We start from the raw sequence: 17,571 nt of genomic DNA, 5'->3' as shown, positions 1-17,571 counted from the left end.
CGTGTCCCCTGCATTGGCAGGCGGATTCTTAACCACTGCACCACCAGGGAAGTCCAAGCAGTTTTATATTTTATTCCAAACAGACTCTGTATCTTCCCTCTTACCCAAACTAGAAAGCTTGTTATCAGCTCTACCAATATTTTAGCTGTCCTCTAATTTGTAGTTAGATTTTTAATGAGACAAAAATAGTTAACTACTTCCATTCCTCAGTTCCCTTTCGACCTTATTTATGAACTAAAGAAATGCATTCTATTCTGCTTGCACGATGTTTTGCTATTTGTAATACTATTTTCATGCCAAATTTTACAAAATGCATCTACAAATCTTTTGCTGTCATTGGCTCAACAAAGTAACTGGATTTGGTTATCATTCCCAAGGTCATAATTTTAAATTTAGCTTTCGTAAGCGCAGGGGGAAAATTCATTTTATAATAATATAGTTTTCTATTCCTTTTCCATTTGTGAAAGACATAATTCATAATTCCTTGCTTTGATAATGTGAGGAAACAAAAGCAACGCCAGAATTTCGTTATCCATTTACTCCTTTAAAGCATTTGCAGGTTGTTTAAACTGTCGGATGGATCACAATGCATCATTCCAAACGGTAAGATGTGTGCTACATTTCTTCATTCATAATTTTTTATTTGCTAATAAAACACAGGCAGTGTTCCATTTCTTTTTTCCAAAAAAATAAAAAAAAAAGAAAGCACCTCCTGCCCAAACTCCTATTTAAGTCTTTTCATGCTGTCCCAACAGTCTCAAAGCACTGTACTCTTCAGCTCCATCTCGTGTAGGAAAACATCGACTGCACCCTCAGCTCTGACCAAGGGGAGCAACCAATACAGTGGAAAAGATGAAAAGCCGCGAACAGTATTTAGGCATCAACACTAAACGAAGAATTGACTTCCTGTAAAGAGTCTAAGCGTTTGAGAAAAAGCAGGTCTTGCGGTTGACAGGAAACTCAGGAAAGCATATTCATTGATTTCATTGATAAATTCAATTAAATCTGGGGAAAACTATACTGCATTTACTTAATACTGGCATGTTTAGGATGAAATTCCCATTGACCCAAGATTCCCAGTTGATTCCTTCAAAACATCAAAGTCCGGGCATTCTCTGAGCGGAGGTATGTAATACACCGTACACCCTCACGAGATGCTACACCGGATTATCTTTTAGTCACGTCATACAGCCCAGAGGAGAACGCCTGGAAACGGTTTGGGGAGCGGGTGGTGAAGTCCCGTCCTCGGTGGACTGGAGTCGTTTCCGCTCTCCGTTAGCCCCGCGCCGCCGCAGGCTACGAAGCGAGGGGACTCCGGATCCCGGTTGCCCGCAGCATCTCCCCAGAGTTCTCCTTCTGAAAAACCAGCGGGTTAGGGATGCTCATCTTTTTCTTGTCATAATAAATCTGCTTCTTATTAAGCTCTCATGATTTTTTAAGTTGTTATGCGTAGTTTTTGCTTCTTCTGGCCGGGAAGAGGGAGCGCCGAGCTTCCCGGAGCCAAGCCGGGTACCACGGAGCGGGGCCGTGGCCGTGGGCGGGGCGTCTTCACAGCGTCCGGCTGCGCCCCGCCGCCGGCGGGAGGCTGTAGCGGCGGCGGCGGGGCCTGAACGGCGCGGGGATTGGCTGCGGAGGGCGGAGACGTCAGGCTCCCGCTGCCGGAGCTGCGGCCCGGCTCAGCGCGGCGCAGCGCAGTCGGGTCGAGCGCTCACCACAGAGAGGAGGTTTTCTAGGCCGTCCCGCCCTCTGCTGCCGTCGCCGGGCTGCGCCGCTCGAGCCCGGACGCGCCTCTGCGCTCCTCGCCGCTTCCACCCCCGCGGCCGCCGCTCCCCTCGACGTCCGCACACACACACCATGACGAAGCAAGAGAAGAAGTCCTTCAACCAGAGCCTGGCCGAGTGGAAGCTCTTCATCTACAACCCGACCACCGGAGAGTTCCTGGGGCGCACCGCCAAGAGCTGGGGTGAGCGGGCGGCGGTTGGGCGCCGGGGCCGGCCGCGGTCCGGGGGGCGCCGGGCGGGGTCGGGTGGGAAGGGAGGGCGGGAGGCGGTTCCCCGCATGGGGGCCCCGGGAGCCGCCGCGGCCGCCAGACTTGAACGCGGGCGGCGGCGCCGGAGGAGCAGCGCGGCCCCATTCATTTCTCGCGGGGTCGGCGGCGGGCGAGGGAGGCTGCGGGGCCCGCTGGCAGCCGCCGCCGGGCCGCGCCGGTTCCTTCCTCCCTGCCGGGAGCGGGGCGCACGTGCTGCCCGGGCCTGCGGCGCCGGAAACCGGTAACCCCTGGCCCGAACCCCGAGCGCGTGGGGGCCGAGCGCCCGGCCTCCTTTGTACGGAGCGCGCCGGCCCGGAGAGGCCCTGGCGGAGGCGGCCAGCGGCGTCGAGCGGTTTGGGGAAGCCCGACCTTGCCCCACGCCCGGGGAGAGGAAATTTCCACTCCCGCCGCTATCTTGTGACTCGTCCACGCTGCCACCCCAGCAGGTCGGAAGAGTGTGAGTGTTAAGTGTGTGGTCTGCACGCATGTTTTAAGCACACAAGTACACGGTACACGAAAGTGCACTTGAGTTTGGGCAGTGAAAAGACCCTTTAAAAGGTTGCTTTCTCTCTAATTCCTTTTTAATGACACAGGTTTTCTTACCAACGTGTTTCATTGGGGGAAAGTAAATCCGGTCTGAATGACACAGTTTTTTTCCTGTGCCTTCAAAACGTGTGATGATTGCATTTGCTAGCAGTTTTCCTCTGCATGGGTTCTTTGTTTTAAAAGAAATATTTAAACCATCCGCCAGTGTGGTGCTGCTTTAGAGTGACTCTTTTTTTTTTTTGGAAAAATTATGTTAATGTCTGAACAAGGACTAGTGCTTTTCCTCCTCCCCCCTTTACACTTAAGTAAACTATTTTTACTTTCCTTTTGAAAAATATTTTGTTAGTTGGTCATGACAGACCATTTTTTCTGAGTGAGAATATTTCTAGAGTTGAGAACTATTTGGGCATGACATTGTCAAGAAAAGCACGAAGAGAGTAAATTTGCTCTGACTTAGAAAACAGACTGGCTGCTGCTTGAAATCGGTTCCTCCAGAGTGGAAAGGCGGTTTCTAGTCCTATCACAAGCTGAAAGGGGCCTTGGAGGTTTTTTAGCCCAAACCCTGCTTTAGAGACGAGAAAAATGAGCCCCAGAGAGGTTGCGTTTTTGCTTTGTGTAAAATTACATATTCCAAAGAGCCAAGAAAAGAACCAGTTGTCCTTTAATCCTAGTCCAGCGGTGGTATTATTTTACAGACGCCTTGCCTAACTGCATGGTAATCACTCACGATTTTTATTCGAATGGCTGTCTGTGGGGAACCCACTAATGTGATGAGGAAATAGATCTTGCATCTGGAATTAAATAGGGGAAAAAACTGTAAACAGTTATTATTGTTTCTAGAGTGTACTCACTTTCTGCTGAAGGAATTTTTGAGTGGTAGAGAGGGGTTAATTTGTGTAGACTACCTTTCTCAGTGCCTTCTCATGTCCAGTAATAAGTATCTGCACTTTGTGTTAGAATGACATTTCTTAGTCATTAGAGCAGGTTGTGCTCCTTATCTAACCTCTGTATTATCTGCTTTTGGGGTGGAGATTTTATTTGGTACGTGCATTTAAATAGATAACACGCACAAATTATCATAGAGTATGCGGCCTCATGTCAGGGCAGTGGGGAGTAGTGCACGTAAAGTTGGCATTAGTTTTGGAAGGATTAAGGCAAGACCTTTTTTTCAAAATCGTAAATATCAACAAATAGTAAATTTCTGGGTTTATTGTAATACTAGTAAGCCAGCGGAGAATGGCATAAATAGGTGAAAGCTATCCATAATCCTATCACAATATAAGGGCACTCACTCCAGGGAAATGTGGAGGAGTGGTGCCTGGAGGCTGAAATCCATACTCAGCTCACTGGGCTGTGTACCCTAGAGCATGGGGTCTGCCTGGAGAAAGCATATCTTCTTGTAGTTCTCAGAAAGGCAGTGTGTGAGTGAGCTGCCTGATCTCATCACCCCAGAGATGTCCGCTATTCATATTTTGGTATATGTCTGGGCAGACTTAAAAAATGTGTATAATGTTATTATTAACCGTAAGTGTTGCTTTATAATCTTTTGAGTATATTGTGGGCATCTTCCCATGTTAATAAATAAAGACCTATATCACCACTTTTAATAGCTGGCTAGTGTTCCATTGTATAGTTAGACGTACTGGGATTTTTTTTTTTTTTAAGTTTACTAATGTGTACCGTATGTATACGTGGGAGATACCCAGGGTAAGAGGAGTAACTCCTGGTTTGTTTTAACCAGTGCATTGTTGTATGTCTTGGTCCTCCTCCTCCCATTCCCTTCATCCTTGTACAGTTTTGCACATTTATTTCCTTGAGATATGTTTCTACTGGTGGAATTTCTGGGTTGTGGATAATATTATGTACGTTTTATATTCTGAAAACATGTTATAGGCTTTTTTTTAAACCTCATTTGTGCAAATTTTTTCTTTTTGTCGCTTTTGAAATTAATGGCGGTGGGGGAGGGGGGATTATTACATCTATTTTTGACCTAGGTAAATTTGCTGGGCTGCTGGCATATAGAGAAAACCTTTCTCTACCTCAAGGATTCTATAAAGACATTCGTTTAAGATGTTTCCTGATTTTATTTTTTACATTCAAGTCTTTAGTACATTTGTCCCATGTAATCTGAGGTTCCTCTCCAAGTGCGTTATATATATTAAAAACACATGCTTAAAAAGCAATTTTGCAGTTTACCTTGGGGATAAAGTGAAAATACTACATATTTCATCTCATTGCCTTATTTAAAACAGCTATGTGAAGAATTTGATTAGCTTCTTGTATATTTGGCTAATATGTTACACTTGGTTACAGCAGTTTCAAAATGCTTATATACATGTACTTACCTCATTCCATTTTCACAGCTTTCTAACGCACACCATGTAGGTGATCATAGTGTTCCTGAGAGCTGTTTTCTCAAACTGGACAGTAAGGACGCATCAGGAATAAGTAGTTGCCTTTTATGAAAACACAGAACAAAGAAAATTTAGCACCTTGTGGCTATTTTGCAGATATTAAACCTAAATGCATTACGTACAATTAGAGTAAAAGGCAGCTCAAAGATCATCTAGTGTTATTTAATTGTAAACAGTGGACCATGTGTTACAGTTAACATTTTTAAAAATAATGAACTAGAACAGAAAAATTATCAAAGTTTCTTCTGCCTAATTAATTTACTCTAAGGGAAAATGTCATTCTATGAAACTTTTTGTATTTTGGATATTCAGATACCCTGATGTAAAATGTGTTTCTTACTGGGGCTCACAATCAAGGAAAGCTTGAAAGCCATTAATCTAGCCCTGTGCCCTCATTTTCATACATGAGAAAATTGAACCCACAGATCTGATCTGTCAGAATTCACTTACTCAGCTAGTGATAGAATCCTTGGCTTCAGACTCTCCAAGGACAGAGCTTTTTTTCTTTTTTTTAAACATGATGTGATGTCATTTAATGACATCTGCTTGTGGGCTTCTTTGGAGTTCATTATCTTAAGGTTATCTGTCAATAAATACTTTATTTTAACATGGACCTAAAACTCAGGTTACTTATTCCAAGCAGGGTCAGGATTCTGGACCAAAACTACTAATATCTACATTTTGTTCATGTGCTTCTCTTTTATTATAGGTCCATGAAGTGCTGTTTTTTCAGTCACCTGCTCCCATTCTGGGTTATGACTCAGTAAATGCTCTGCTTTGGAGATCAGGCTCCATCCCATCTTGGGTGTCTGACTGTAGGGGAGAAGGCAAGTACAGTGTTTATTTTCCCAGTTTTGTAAGGTATTCTTTGTCCTATGGAGTGACATATTAAAGAAGCTTTACAAAAATTTGCACTGTTGGGAAAGTAACAGGACTTGCCTTACCCTGTATGCAGGCTATAAATGAAGGGCAGTGGTGGGTGTGGCAGCGGCAGCAGCTGAGGCTAACCAGCTGTCCCCCAGCAGGAGGCAGCACTTCTGGACTGCTAGTGGAAGGGAAGGAGGGGGCAAGTGTGTGTGTGATGGTCCAGATACCTTTGTAATTACAGTAGTATGTGCTTTACTGTGTTAAAGAGCAGCCTCCCCTCACCCCCGAAGTAATTCCATTTCTTTGAAATTGACTTTTGAATTTATATTTTTAGAATTAATTTAGTTGTATTAAAAGAAGTTTAAAAACGCTTCTGTCCTTAGTAACAACTTTACTGTGATTTATCATCGTGTTTGATTAAGGACCGTTTAACGCTTTTATGTTCCAAACACTTTTATTGAAATATGCCAAGAGTACATGGGCAGCATACATGTATGAGCAGGAAAAAAAATCACATGTACAATAATTTTTAAAAAGTGAAGGTTAATCTTAGGAGATATCAGTTCCCCTTCCCCTCCCCCTTCCGACTTCCAGCATTTCCATTATGGTTAAACCTCTACTAACCTAGCATTTAAAAAAAAGGAATTGTGTAATAGGAGGAAAAAAAAAAATTAACTTTGGAATATACATTTATTTTGTTCTAATTATGCATTAATGATACATTTATTATGTTCTAATTATGCATTAATTACATTGATTTTGAAGTAAAACCTGTCATGTTTAATCACACAGAGTAACCACTATTAACATTTTCCTATGTATAAAGTTTTTTCAAATGTATAAATAAAATTTGAAAATACACAGTTAGATATACCTAGTTTGATCACTTAATGTTTAAGGGGAATGTTTTTTATTCCTCTGCCACTTTCTGTTGGGGTATCCCTGGCCCTCTCCATCACCTCTGTGGGGACTGTCCACACGTCCTGCTAGAACTTACATGTTCTGGTGGCTTTAGTTATTATTTCCATTTGAGACCCCCAAATCTGCATTTCTAGTCCCTAAGACTTTTTTGTATTCTTATTACCAAATGCCTGTCAGAAATCTTCAGTTGGATGTTTCATGGGCACCTCTTCGTGTAACTCTGTTGCCCTCGGGGCTCCTTAGCATGACGTGGAGACTCTTTGCAGTCTGGTTGGCATATTTCTCTCCTGTCATCTCTGCTGTTTCACATAGTTCTCTCCCACCGCTTTTGGGCCTGTTTCCTAGCTTCTGAGCCTCTCCTTCCTTCAACTTGGCCTGGCTACTCAGATGTCAGCTGTGATGGCCTGATCTCTGGTAAACATTTTAGAACCATTCTTTGCCTCGAGACTGGGTCAAGTGCTCCAGTGTTATTCTGTGATACCTTTTTCTAGTATGGTATTTATGACTTCAACAGTATTGTTGTTGCCCGCTTATTAGACATAAGCTTCTTATTCACATCTTACCCGTCTTGAATTCCCTAACACCTAGCCTGTTTCCCGGCACTTAGTGGGAATGTAGTAAAAATTGGTTGAATGAATGAACAGTATTATGAAATGTTCCCAGTCTAATTAAATATAATTAGTCTTCTGCAACATTGTTTTTAATGTCTTTGATGGTTTTGGTGTATCATAGCATAATGGTTCACCCAGTGTTTGGGCATTTTCCTTTTTTTTTTTTCCTTTTTGCTACAGCAGTGATGGTTTTCATAGTTCAGTGTTCAGAAAAAGCTTCCACTTAACTTTCTCGCGGGAGACTCAGCTGAGTTTGACATGCCTGGGTCGTGCATCTGATTAGGATAACAGAACCAGGGTAATTATCCAGGCCTCCTGTGTCCTGCTTTATTGGTGTATTCTGCTTCTTATATGGCTCTTAGGAGAACTTCATAAAGATTTTTTTTTTCTTTTTAAACTTACCTGCTCTCAGATTTACTGGGGGTTTATTTAATAGTGTCATCCTCTCCCTACAGGGTGCTATTTAACTAATAATATTTTTAAAAAGAATTCCCTAACTTAACAACCTCCCCATATCTGTTTAAACTTTGTTACTGAGTCATTGGTGGAGCTGGCTCTTATTTATGACTTCCTCCTAGTATTTTGCTGATGCCATGGTAAGGAATTGACTCTTGTCCACAGCATGAGGTACTTTTCTTTAGATGGTTTCTCGCCAGTGGGCAGTATCTGGTCCGTAAAAGTGACCCTTACCCCTACTCCATACTTCTGTAGCCATTCCTTTCCCGGTTCACTTGTTTCCTAGATGTAGATTTCCCAGGTGCTGTCTTTGGCCTTGTTTTCTCTTCATCTTCTTCATCTCATAAAACAATTGCAAAGATTACTGACAAATTTTACTTCTTGGTTAACATCTCTCTGAGATTCCAGTTGCTTCTTGCATATCCCATAAACCTGAGAGTGAGGCTTAGACAACTCCAGTACCCTGTTTATCAACTGATAAACAGATCTCTTTCCCCTTCCTCCACTGAAGTTGTGAGTTGCTTCTGTATTTGCAATTTTTGAAGACTGTCACTACCATTTCTGTCATCTGGGCTTTGAACCTGGCCAAACCATGCCAATTGTACTTCCATAACATCTCTTGAATCTCTTGGTGACCCACACCCTCATTACCACTGCTACAGTTAATTCAGGAATTAATTTTCTCTGACCTACTCACCACTGCCCCACCTCACCCCACCCTCCAGTATCTTGTGAAAACAGGCATTCAGAGGGATCCCAGGGTGCTTGTTTTTCCTAACTTCATAATGCTAACCACCTGTTGCACATTGCAGAGCCCTCAATATTCCCACCAACCCTGCCCCACTTTTTCAGGATCTGGTAGTGCCTTTTCTTGTAAATTCTTTGATTAAAAAACTAAAAGCACCAGATGAAGATCTTTTGTAAATTTCTTTCAAAATTGGTCCTAGTTTAAAGAGACCACTGGCTTTCCAACTTTTATCTGCTGCTTATAAAAAGTGTAGTGTTGTTGACTGAGGAAGTTGGGCTCTTCTGGTGTAGCCCCAGAAAGATCCAAGGAATCAGTTGGAATCATTGTGACCAAAACCAGTGTAACTTCACTGCTATCAGATTATTTCTAAGGCTGCACCTTTGGTCACGCTACTCCCTGTACCCCAAAGCTGTTGGGATCCCCACTGCTTTCAGAAGGTTTAAATCAGTTCCAGAGAGCCTGGTATTCCGGCTATATTACATATTGGCTTAGAACTACATTTCCAACCTTATATAGTCTGTCATTTTACACCCTGCTCCCCGTATACCACATGTCATAGCCAAATGGGTGTGTCTAAGGCCCCTTGGTCTAGAATGCCCTACTCATTCCCTCTCCCGTACCCTTCATTCTCTGCATCATAAATTCTCCCCTGCTTCATAGATCTAGTGCCCTCTGCCATAAGCCTTCTCGGACTTGCCCAGGTGAAAATAATACATTTATCATCTGTAACACCTAAAAATTTTGTGTCCTCGATTAGAGTTGTTTGTATACATTGCTCCCACTAGCCGGATGTTCTCACAGAGCAGGAATCACAGGTGCATTTTATGTCCTTACAGCATCTAGCACATAGTAAGCACTTACTGTTTTTTTGATGAATAAATTGTCATTTAGTCAGTTTCCACTTGTGATTCACCCGGTCATTGGGCTAAAGTTGAGAGTATTTTGATTAATTGGTATAGCTCCGCACTATGAAAGTCTTGTTTGTGGAGAAACTTGTTCATCATTCCCCTCAGCTCACCATGATTCTGTTCCACTAAATTTCTAATTCATTGAAGTTTCCAGATAGGGCATAGTAGTCAAAGTGAGCCTGTGGGCCTATGTATTTTTGCTTGATAAGTCTTAGAAGTTTACCAGTATACTGAGAAGATGATCAGACTAGGACTCAGAATATAGACCTGAATTAGCATTCCACATCTCCATCTAAGCTTAGGTAAGTCATTAAAAATCTCTTGGTCTTAGTTTCCTCTGTAAAGTTGCACGAGATAGTTTCAGATGTCACATTGGAATGAAAAACAAGGCCTATATAAATGCTTTTGAACAGGAGGCTGCAAACTTTTTCTTTAAAGGACCAGATAATATTTTAGGCTTTGCCAGGAATATAGTATGTGTTGCAACTACTCAACTCTGCTGTTAGTAGCTTGAAAGCGGCCGTAAACAATATGTAAACCAGTGGCCTAGCTGCGTTTCAGTATTCTATTTACAAAAACAGGCAGCAGCCATGATTTGCTGACCTATGCTTTAGAAGTTAGTTAGTGGTCAGTGTAGGCTAATCCAGGAAACCTGAGTGTGTCTTAAATGGAATGTGTACTCTTGGCTTTGTGTTTTTCATATAACAAGAGTAACTTCATTATTTGAGTTTTTATAGTACAGATGTGAAAAGTCGATAAGTCCACTGTCATCCTCAGCCTCTTCCCTGGGTAACCACTGTTACCTATCATACTTTTTAAAACTTGGGTGGTATATCCACTCTGGATAAAGGTCTAACAATTTCCTGTAAAAGTAAATATACACTTACCCCATGATCCCCAGCAGTTGTAGGTGTTTACCCAAGAGAAATGAAAACGTATGCCCACAAAAATACACAAAATATTCATAGTAGCTCCAAACTGGAAAGAGCCCAGGTGTCCGGCAGTAGAATGGATAAACAAACCAGTGTCCACACGGTGGAATACTACTCAACAGTAAAAAGGAGCAAACTACAGATAACACAAAGCATGAGTGAATCCCACATTAGGCTGAGCAGAAAAGAAGCTTTGCCAAAGAGAATATACTATATAATTACATTTCTTTGAAATTCTAAATCAAGCAGTACTTACCTGTGCCAGGTAAAAGCCCAGAATGGTGCTTGCCTCTAGGATGGAGGTCATGGGGATTGGCTGGGAGGGCCTGAGAGCTTCATAGGGTGGTGGCAGTGTTCTCTATCTTCACAGCTGTTTGAATCGTAGAGGTGAATGTATTTCTCAACAGCTGTGTCATGGTACCTTGGAGATTGGTGTATTTCACTGAATGTAATTTTCCCTCAATTTTAGTTAATATACATGTTGAAGTGTTTAGGGGTTAAGTGTACTGACATCTGCAACTTGAAATTCTTAAAAAAAAAGATGGTGAATAGATAAGAGATAAATATAGTAGACTTTACTGTAGAATCTAGGTGGGGTTTATGCGTGTTCACTTACATTTCTTTTCACTTTTCTGTGTATTTGTAAATATTCCTAATTGGATGTTGGAGAAAAAAGAATACATGAATATATTCATGTTTCTCTTCACTGCCTTCTACCAGTCGCAGTCTTTCCCACAGATAATGATTGCTTATCAGTTTTCCTACCAGTCCTTTTTCAACACACTTATATATGTGTATATGTATATATGTGTGTGTGTGTGTGTGTGTATGTATATGAGTATATATGGGCTATGTAGGAATAATTAACTTTCCACTTTTACATGAGTAATAGGAAGAATTATGTTCTAGAACTTGCTTTTTTTCACTTAATATGTCTTGACTGTTTCCATGTCTCTCTCTCTCTCTCCCCCACCCCTATTTATTTATCTCATTCCTTTGAGTCATTGCATAATATTCCATAGTGTAGGGTTATATATCCGATATATATATATATTTCTTTGTGATGAATATTTAGATTGTTTCCAATTTTTCTCTTGCAAATTTTGCAGTGCATGTGTGCAACTATTTATCCAGGGTAGTCACTGAGAAATGGAATCACCAGTTTATAGTATATGTTTATTTTTATATTAATTTATTGTTCTCCAGTAAAGCTGTACCAGTGTATACCCCCACCAGCAGGGATCAAATTACCTGTTTCCCTTCAACTTTTTGAGCATTGGTTATCATCACTCTCTAAAAATTTTTGCCAGTTTGATGGGATGCTGGTGTTGTGGTTGGTTTAATTTGCAGTATCTCTGATAATTGCAACTTATGTTTGCTCAGTTTTCGTTTCTTTACAGCGACCTGCTCATCTTTTTGCTGTCTTTTGTCACTTAATTCTTTTATTTTAAAAATTGTACTTGTTTAAATAAATATTATCACAAATTTAACACTCTTTTATAGGCTGTTCCTGATCACTTATCCCAAAATATATTGAATAATCCATCATTTTCTCACTGATTTGAAATGCCAGCTTTGTTACATGGATTTTATATGGATCCTTTCTTGATTATTGTTGTGTTTTGTTATTAATCTGTATCTCTGTTCCTGTGTCATTATCACTCTATAGCATGTAAGCTCTATGTAAGTGTTTAAAATAAAATCAGTTTGTGAAATCTGTACGAGTACTGTCTGTTTAGTTTTGGTGTCTGGAGAGTGCTAGCCTTATAAAGATTTAGGTAACTTATGGAGCATACAAAAAGCATAGCTTGTGTGTAGAGAAAGAATCTACTTCTTGAAAATGGGAGAACTAACTAAAGCCGTTTGGGCATAGTGTCTCTTTTAGGGATAGAGCTCTGTTTATTTCTTGTAAGAACTGCTGATTTGAATCTGTTTATTTTCTTTAAAAATCATATATTTCATCTGTTTTCGAGCTTACTAGTTGGAAACTGGTTTTATTGATAAAATTAATTATTTTTTTTTTGCATTTGTTTCCATTAACTTGTGCTGGTATCTTAAATCTCCTACTTTCCTTGAATTTATTTTAGTCTTGAATTTAACGCTTTTATGTTCCAAACACTTTTATTGAAATATGCCAAGAGTACATGGGCAGCACACATGTATGAGCAGGAAAAAAAATCACATGTACAATAATTTTTAAAAAGTGAAGGTTAATCTTAGGAGATATCAGTTCCCCTTCCCCTCCCCCTTCCGACTTCCAGCATTTCCATTATGGTTAAACCTCTACTAACCTAGCATTTAAAAAAAAGGAATTGTGTAATAGGAGGAAGAAAAAAATTAACTTTGGAAGATACATTTATTATGTTCTAATTATGCATTAATTACATTGATTTTGAAGTAAAACCTGTCATCTTTAATCACACAGAGTAACCACTATTAACATTTTCCTATGTATAAAGTTTTTTCAAATGTATAAATAAAATTTGAAAATACACAGTTAGATATACCTAGTTTGATCACTTAATGTTTAAGGGGAATGTTTTTTATTCCTCTGCCACTTTCTGTTGGGGTATCCCTGGCCCTCTCCATCACCTCTGTGGGGACTGTCCACACGTCCTGCTAGAACTTACATGTTCTGGTGGCTTTAGTTATTATTTCCATTTCAGACCCCCAAATCTGCATTTCTAGTCCCTAAGACTTTTTTGTATTCTTATTACCAAATGACTGTCAGAAATCTTCAGTTGGATGTTTCATGGGCACCTCTTCGTGTAACTCTGTTGCCCTCGGGGCTCCTTAGCATGACGTGGAGACTCTTTGCAGTCTGGTTGGCATATTTCTCTCCTGTCATCTCTGCTGTTTCACATAGTTCTCTCCCACCGCTTTTGGGCCTGTTTCCTAGCTTCTGAGCCTCTCCTTCCTTCAACTTGGCCTGGCTACTCAGATGTCAGCTGTGATGGCCTGATCTCTGGTAAACATTTTAGAACCATTCTTTGCCTCGAGACTGGGTCAAGTGCTCCAGTGTTATTCTGTGATACCTTTTTCTAGTATGGTATTTATGACTTCAACAGTATTGTTGTTGCCCGCTTATTAGACATAAGCTTCTTATTCACATCTTACCCGTCTTGAATTCCCTAACACCTAGCCTGTTTCCCGGCACTTAGTGGGAATGTAATAAAAATTGGTTGAATGAATGAACAGTATTATGAAATGTTCCCAGTCTAATTAAATATAATTAGTCTTCTGCAACATTGTTTTTAATGTCTTTGATGGTTTTGGTGTATCATAGCATAATGGTTCACCCAGTGTTTGGGCATTTTCCTTTTTTTTTTTTCCTTTTTGCTACAGCAGTGATGGTTTTCATAGTTCAGTGTTCAGAAAAAGCTTCCACTTAACTTTCTCGCGGGAGACTCAGCTGAGTTTGACATGCCTGGGTCGTGCATCTGATTAGGATAACAGAACCAGGGTAATTATCCAGGCCTCCTGTGTCCTGCTTTATTGGTGTATTCTGCTTCTTATATGGCTCTTAGGAGAACTTCATAAAGATTTTTTTTTTCTTTTTAAACTTACCTGCTCTCAGATTTACTGGGGGTTTATTTAATAGTGTCATCCTCTCCCTACAGGGTGCTATTTAACTAATAATATTTTTAAAAAGAATTCCCTAACTTAACAACCTCCCCATATCTGTTTAAACTTTGTTACTGAGTCATTGGTGGAGCTGGCTCTTATTTATGACTTCCTCCTAGTATTTTGCTGATGCCATGGTAAGGAATTGACTCTTGTCCACAGCATGAGGTACTTTTCTTTAGATGGTTTCTCGCCAGTGGGCAGTATCTGGTCCGTAAAAGTGACCCTTACCCCTACTCCATACTTCTGTAGCCATTCCTTTCCCGGTTCACTTGTTTCCTAGATGTAGATTTCCCAGGTGCTGTCTTTGGCCTTGTTTTCTCTTCATCTTCTTCATCTCATAAAACAATTGCAAAGATTACTGACAAATTTTACTTCTTGGTTAACATCTCTCTGAGATTCCAGTTGCTTCTTGCATATCCCATAAACCTGAGAGTGAGGCTTAGACAACTCCAGTACCCTGTTTATCAACTGATAAACAGATCTCTTTCCCCTTCCTCCACTGAAGTTGTGAGTTGCTTCTGTATTTGCAATTTTTGAAGACTGTCACTACCATTTCTGTCATCTGGGCTTTGAACCTGGCCAAACCATGCCAATTGTACTTCCATAACATCTCTTGAATCTCTTGGTGACCCACACCCTCATTACCACTGCTACAGTTAATTCAGGAATTAATTTTCTCTGACCTACTCACCACTGCCCCACCTCACCCCACCCTCCAGTATCTTGTGAAAACAGGCATTCAGAGGGATCCCAGGGTGCTTGTTTTTCCTAACTTCATAATGCTAACCACCTGTTGCACATTGCAGAGCCCTCAATATTCCCACCAACCCTGCCCCACTTTTTCAGGATCTGGTAGTGCCTTTTCTTGTAAATTCTTTGATTAAAAAACTAAAAGCACCAGATGAAGATCTTTTGTAAATTTCTTTCAAAATTGGTCCTAGTTTAAAGAGACCACTGGCTTTCCAACTTTTATCTGCTGCTTATAAAAAGTGTAGTGTTGTTGACTGAGGAAGTTGGGCTCTTCTGGTGTAGCCCCAGAAAGATCCAAGGAATCAGTTGGAATCATTGTGACCAAAACCAGTGTAACTTCACTGCTATCAGATTATTTCTAAGGCTGCAGCTTTGGTCAAGCTACTCCCTGTACCCCAAAGCTGTTGGGATCCCCACTGCTTTCAGAAGGTTTAAATCAGTTCCAGAGAGCCTGGTATTCCGGCTATATTACATATTGGCTTAGAACTACATTTCCAACCTTATATAGTCTGTCATTTTACACCCTGCTCCCCGTATACCACATGTCATAGCCAAATGGGTGTGTCTAAGGCCCCTTGGTCTAGAATGCCCTACTCATTCCCTCTCCCGTACCCTTCATTCTCTGCATCATAAATTCTCCCCTGCTTCATAGATCTAGTGCCCTCTGCCATAAGCCTTCTCGGACTTGCCCAGGTGAAAATAATACATTTATCATCTGTAACACCTAAAAATTTTGTGTCCTCGATTAGAGTTGTTTGTATACATTGCTCCCACTAGCCGGATGTTCTCACAGAGCAGGAATCACAGGTGCATTTTATGTCCTTACAGCATCTAGCACATAGTAAGCACTTACTGTTTTTTTGATGAATAAATTGTCATTTAGTCAGTTTCCACTTGTGATTCACCCGGTCATTGGGCTAAAGTTGAGAGTATTTTGATTAATTGGTATAGCTCCGCACTATGAAAGTCTTGTTTGTGGAGAAACTTGTTCATCATTCCCCTCAGCTCACCATGATTCTGTTCCACTAAATTTCTAATTCATTGAAGTTTCCAGATAGGGCATAGTAGTCAAAGTGAGCCTGTGGGCCTATGTATTTTTGCTTGATAAGTCTTAGAAGTTTACCAGTATACTGAGAAGATGATCAGACTAGGACTCAGAATATAGACCTGAATTAGCATTCCACATCTCCATCTAAGCTTAGGTAAGTCATTAAAAATCTCTTGGTCTTAGTTTCCTCTGTAAAGTTGCACGAGATAGTTTCAGATGTCACATTGGAATGAAAAACAAGGCCTATATAAATGCTTTTGAACAGGAGGCTGCAAACTTTTTCTTTAAAGGACCAGATAATATTTTAGGCTTTGCCAGGAATATAGTATGTGTTGCAACTACTCAACTCTGCTGTTAGTAGCTTGAAAGCGGCCGTAAACAATATGTAAACCAGTGGCCTAGCTGCGTTTCAGTATTCTATTTACAAAAACAGGCAGCAGCCATGATTTGCTGACCTATGCTTTAGAAGTTAGTTAGTGGTCAGTGTAGGCTAATCCAGGAAACCTGAGTGTGTCTTAAATGGAATGTGTACTCTTGGCTTTGTGTTTTTCATATAACAAGAGTAACTTCATTATTTGAGTTTTTATAGTACAGATGTGAAAAGTCGATAAGTCCACTGTCATCCTCAGCCTCTTCCCTGGGTAACCACTGTTACCTATCATACTTTTTAAAACTTGGGTGGTATATCCACTCTGGATAAAGGTCTAACAATTTCCTGTAAAAGTAAATATACACTTACCCCATGATCCCCAGCAGTTGTAGGTGTTTACCCAAGAGAAATGAAAACGTATGCCCACAAAAATACACAAAATATTCATAGTAGCTCCAAACTGGAAAGAGCCCAGGTGTCCGGCAGTAGAATGGATAAACAAACCAGTGTCCACACGGTGGAATACTACTCAACAGTAAAAAGGAGCAAACTACAGATAACACAAAGCATGAGTGAATCCCACATTAGGCTGAGCAGAAAAGAAGCTTTGCCAAAGAGAATATACTATATAATTACATTTCTTTGAAATTCTAAATCAAGCAGTACTTACCTGTGCCAGGTAAAAGCCCAGAATGGTGCTTGCCTCTAGGATGGAGGTCATGGGGATTGGCTGGGAGGGCCTGAGAGCTTCATAGGGTGGTGGCAGTGTTCTCTATCTTCACAGCTGTTTGAATCGTAGAGGTGAATGTATTTCTCAACAGCTGTGTCATGGTACCTTGGAGATTGGTGTATTTCACTGAATGTAATTTTCCCTCAATTTTAGTTAATATACATGTTGAAGTGTTTAGGGGTTAAGTGTACTGACATCTGCAACTTGAAATTCTTAAAAAAAAAGATGGTGAATAGATAAGAGATAAATATAGTAGACTTTACTGTAGAATCTAGGTGGGGTTTATGCGTGTTCACTTACATTTCTTTTCACTTTTCTGTGTATTTGTAAATATTCCTAATTGGATGTTGGAGAAAAAAGAATACATGAATATATTCATGTTTCTCTTCACTGCCTTCTACCAGTCGCAGTCTTTCCCACAGATAATGATTGCTTATCAGTTTTCCTACCAGTCCTTTTTCAACACACTTATATATGTGTATATGTATATATGTGTGTGTGTGTGTGTGTGTATGTATATGAGTATATATGGGCTATGTAGGAATAATTAACTTTCCACTTTTACATGAGTAATAGGAAGAATTATGTTCTAGAACTTGCTTTTTTTCACTTAA

General features: G+C 40.6%; 1 protein-coding gene across 1 annotated transcript in view; it reads left to right on the top strand.

Moving 5' to 3' along the window:
• The first annotated feature begins 1,643 nt into the window (after positions 1-1,643).
• ATP1B3 (ATPase Na+/K+ transporting subunit beta 3) overlaps positions 1,644-17,571 on the top strand; it is a 48,804-nt gene continuing 32,876 nt past the window's right edge. The window contains exon 1 of the mRNA XM_024131830.3: positions 1,644-1,963. Within this exon, the coding sequence (XP_023987598.1) occupies positions 1,855-1,963 (109 nt within the window). The 5' untranslated portion in view covers positions 1,644-1,854. The remainder of the gene's footprint in view (positions 1,964-17,571) is intronic.

The sequence above is a fragment of the Physeter macrocephalus genome, chromosome 1 (genome assembly GCF_002837175.3).
Source record: "Physeter macrocephalus isolate SW-GA chromosome 1, ASM283717v5, whole genome shotgun sequence".
Taxonomy (NCBI): domain Eukaryota; kingdom Metazoa; phylum Chordata; class Mammalia; order Artiodactyla; family Physeteridae; genus Physeter; species Physeter macrocephalus.
The sequence above is the reverse complement of the archived record's forward strand: the minus strand, read 5'-3'. Positions and strand labels throughout refer to the sequence as shown.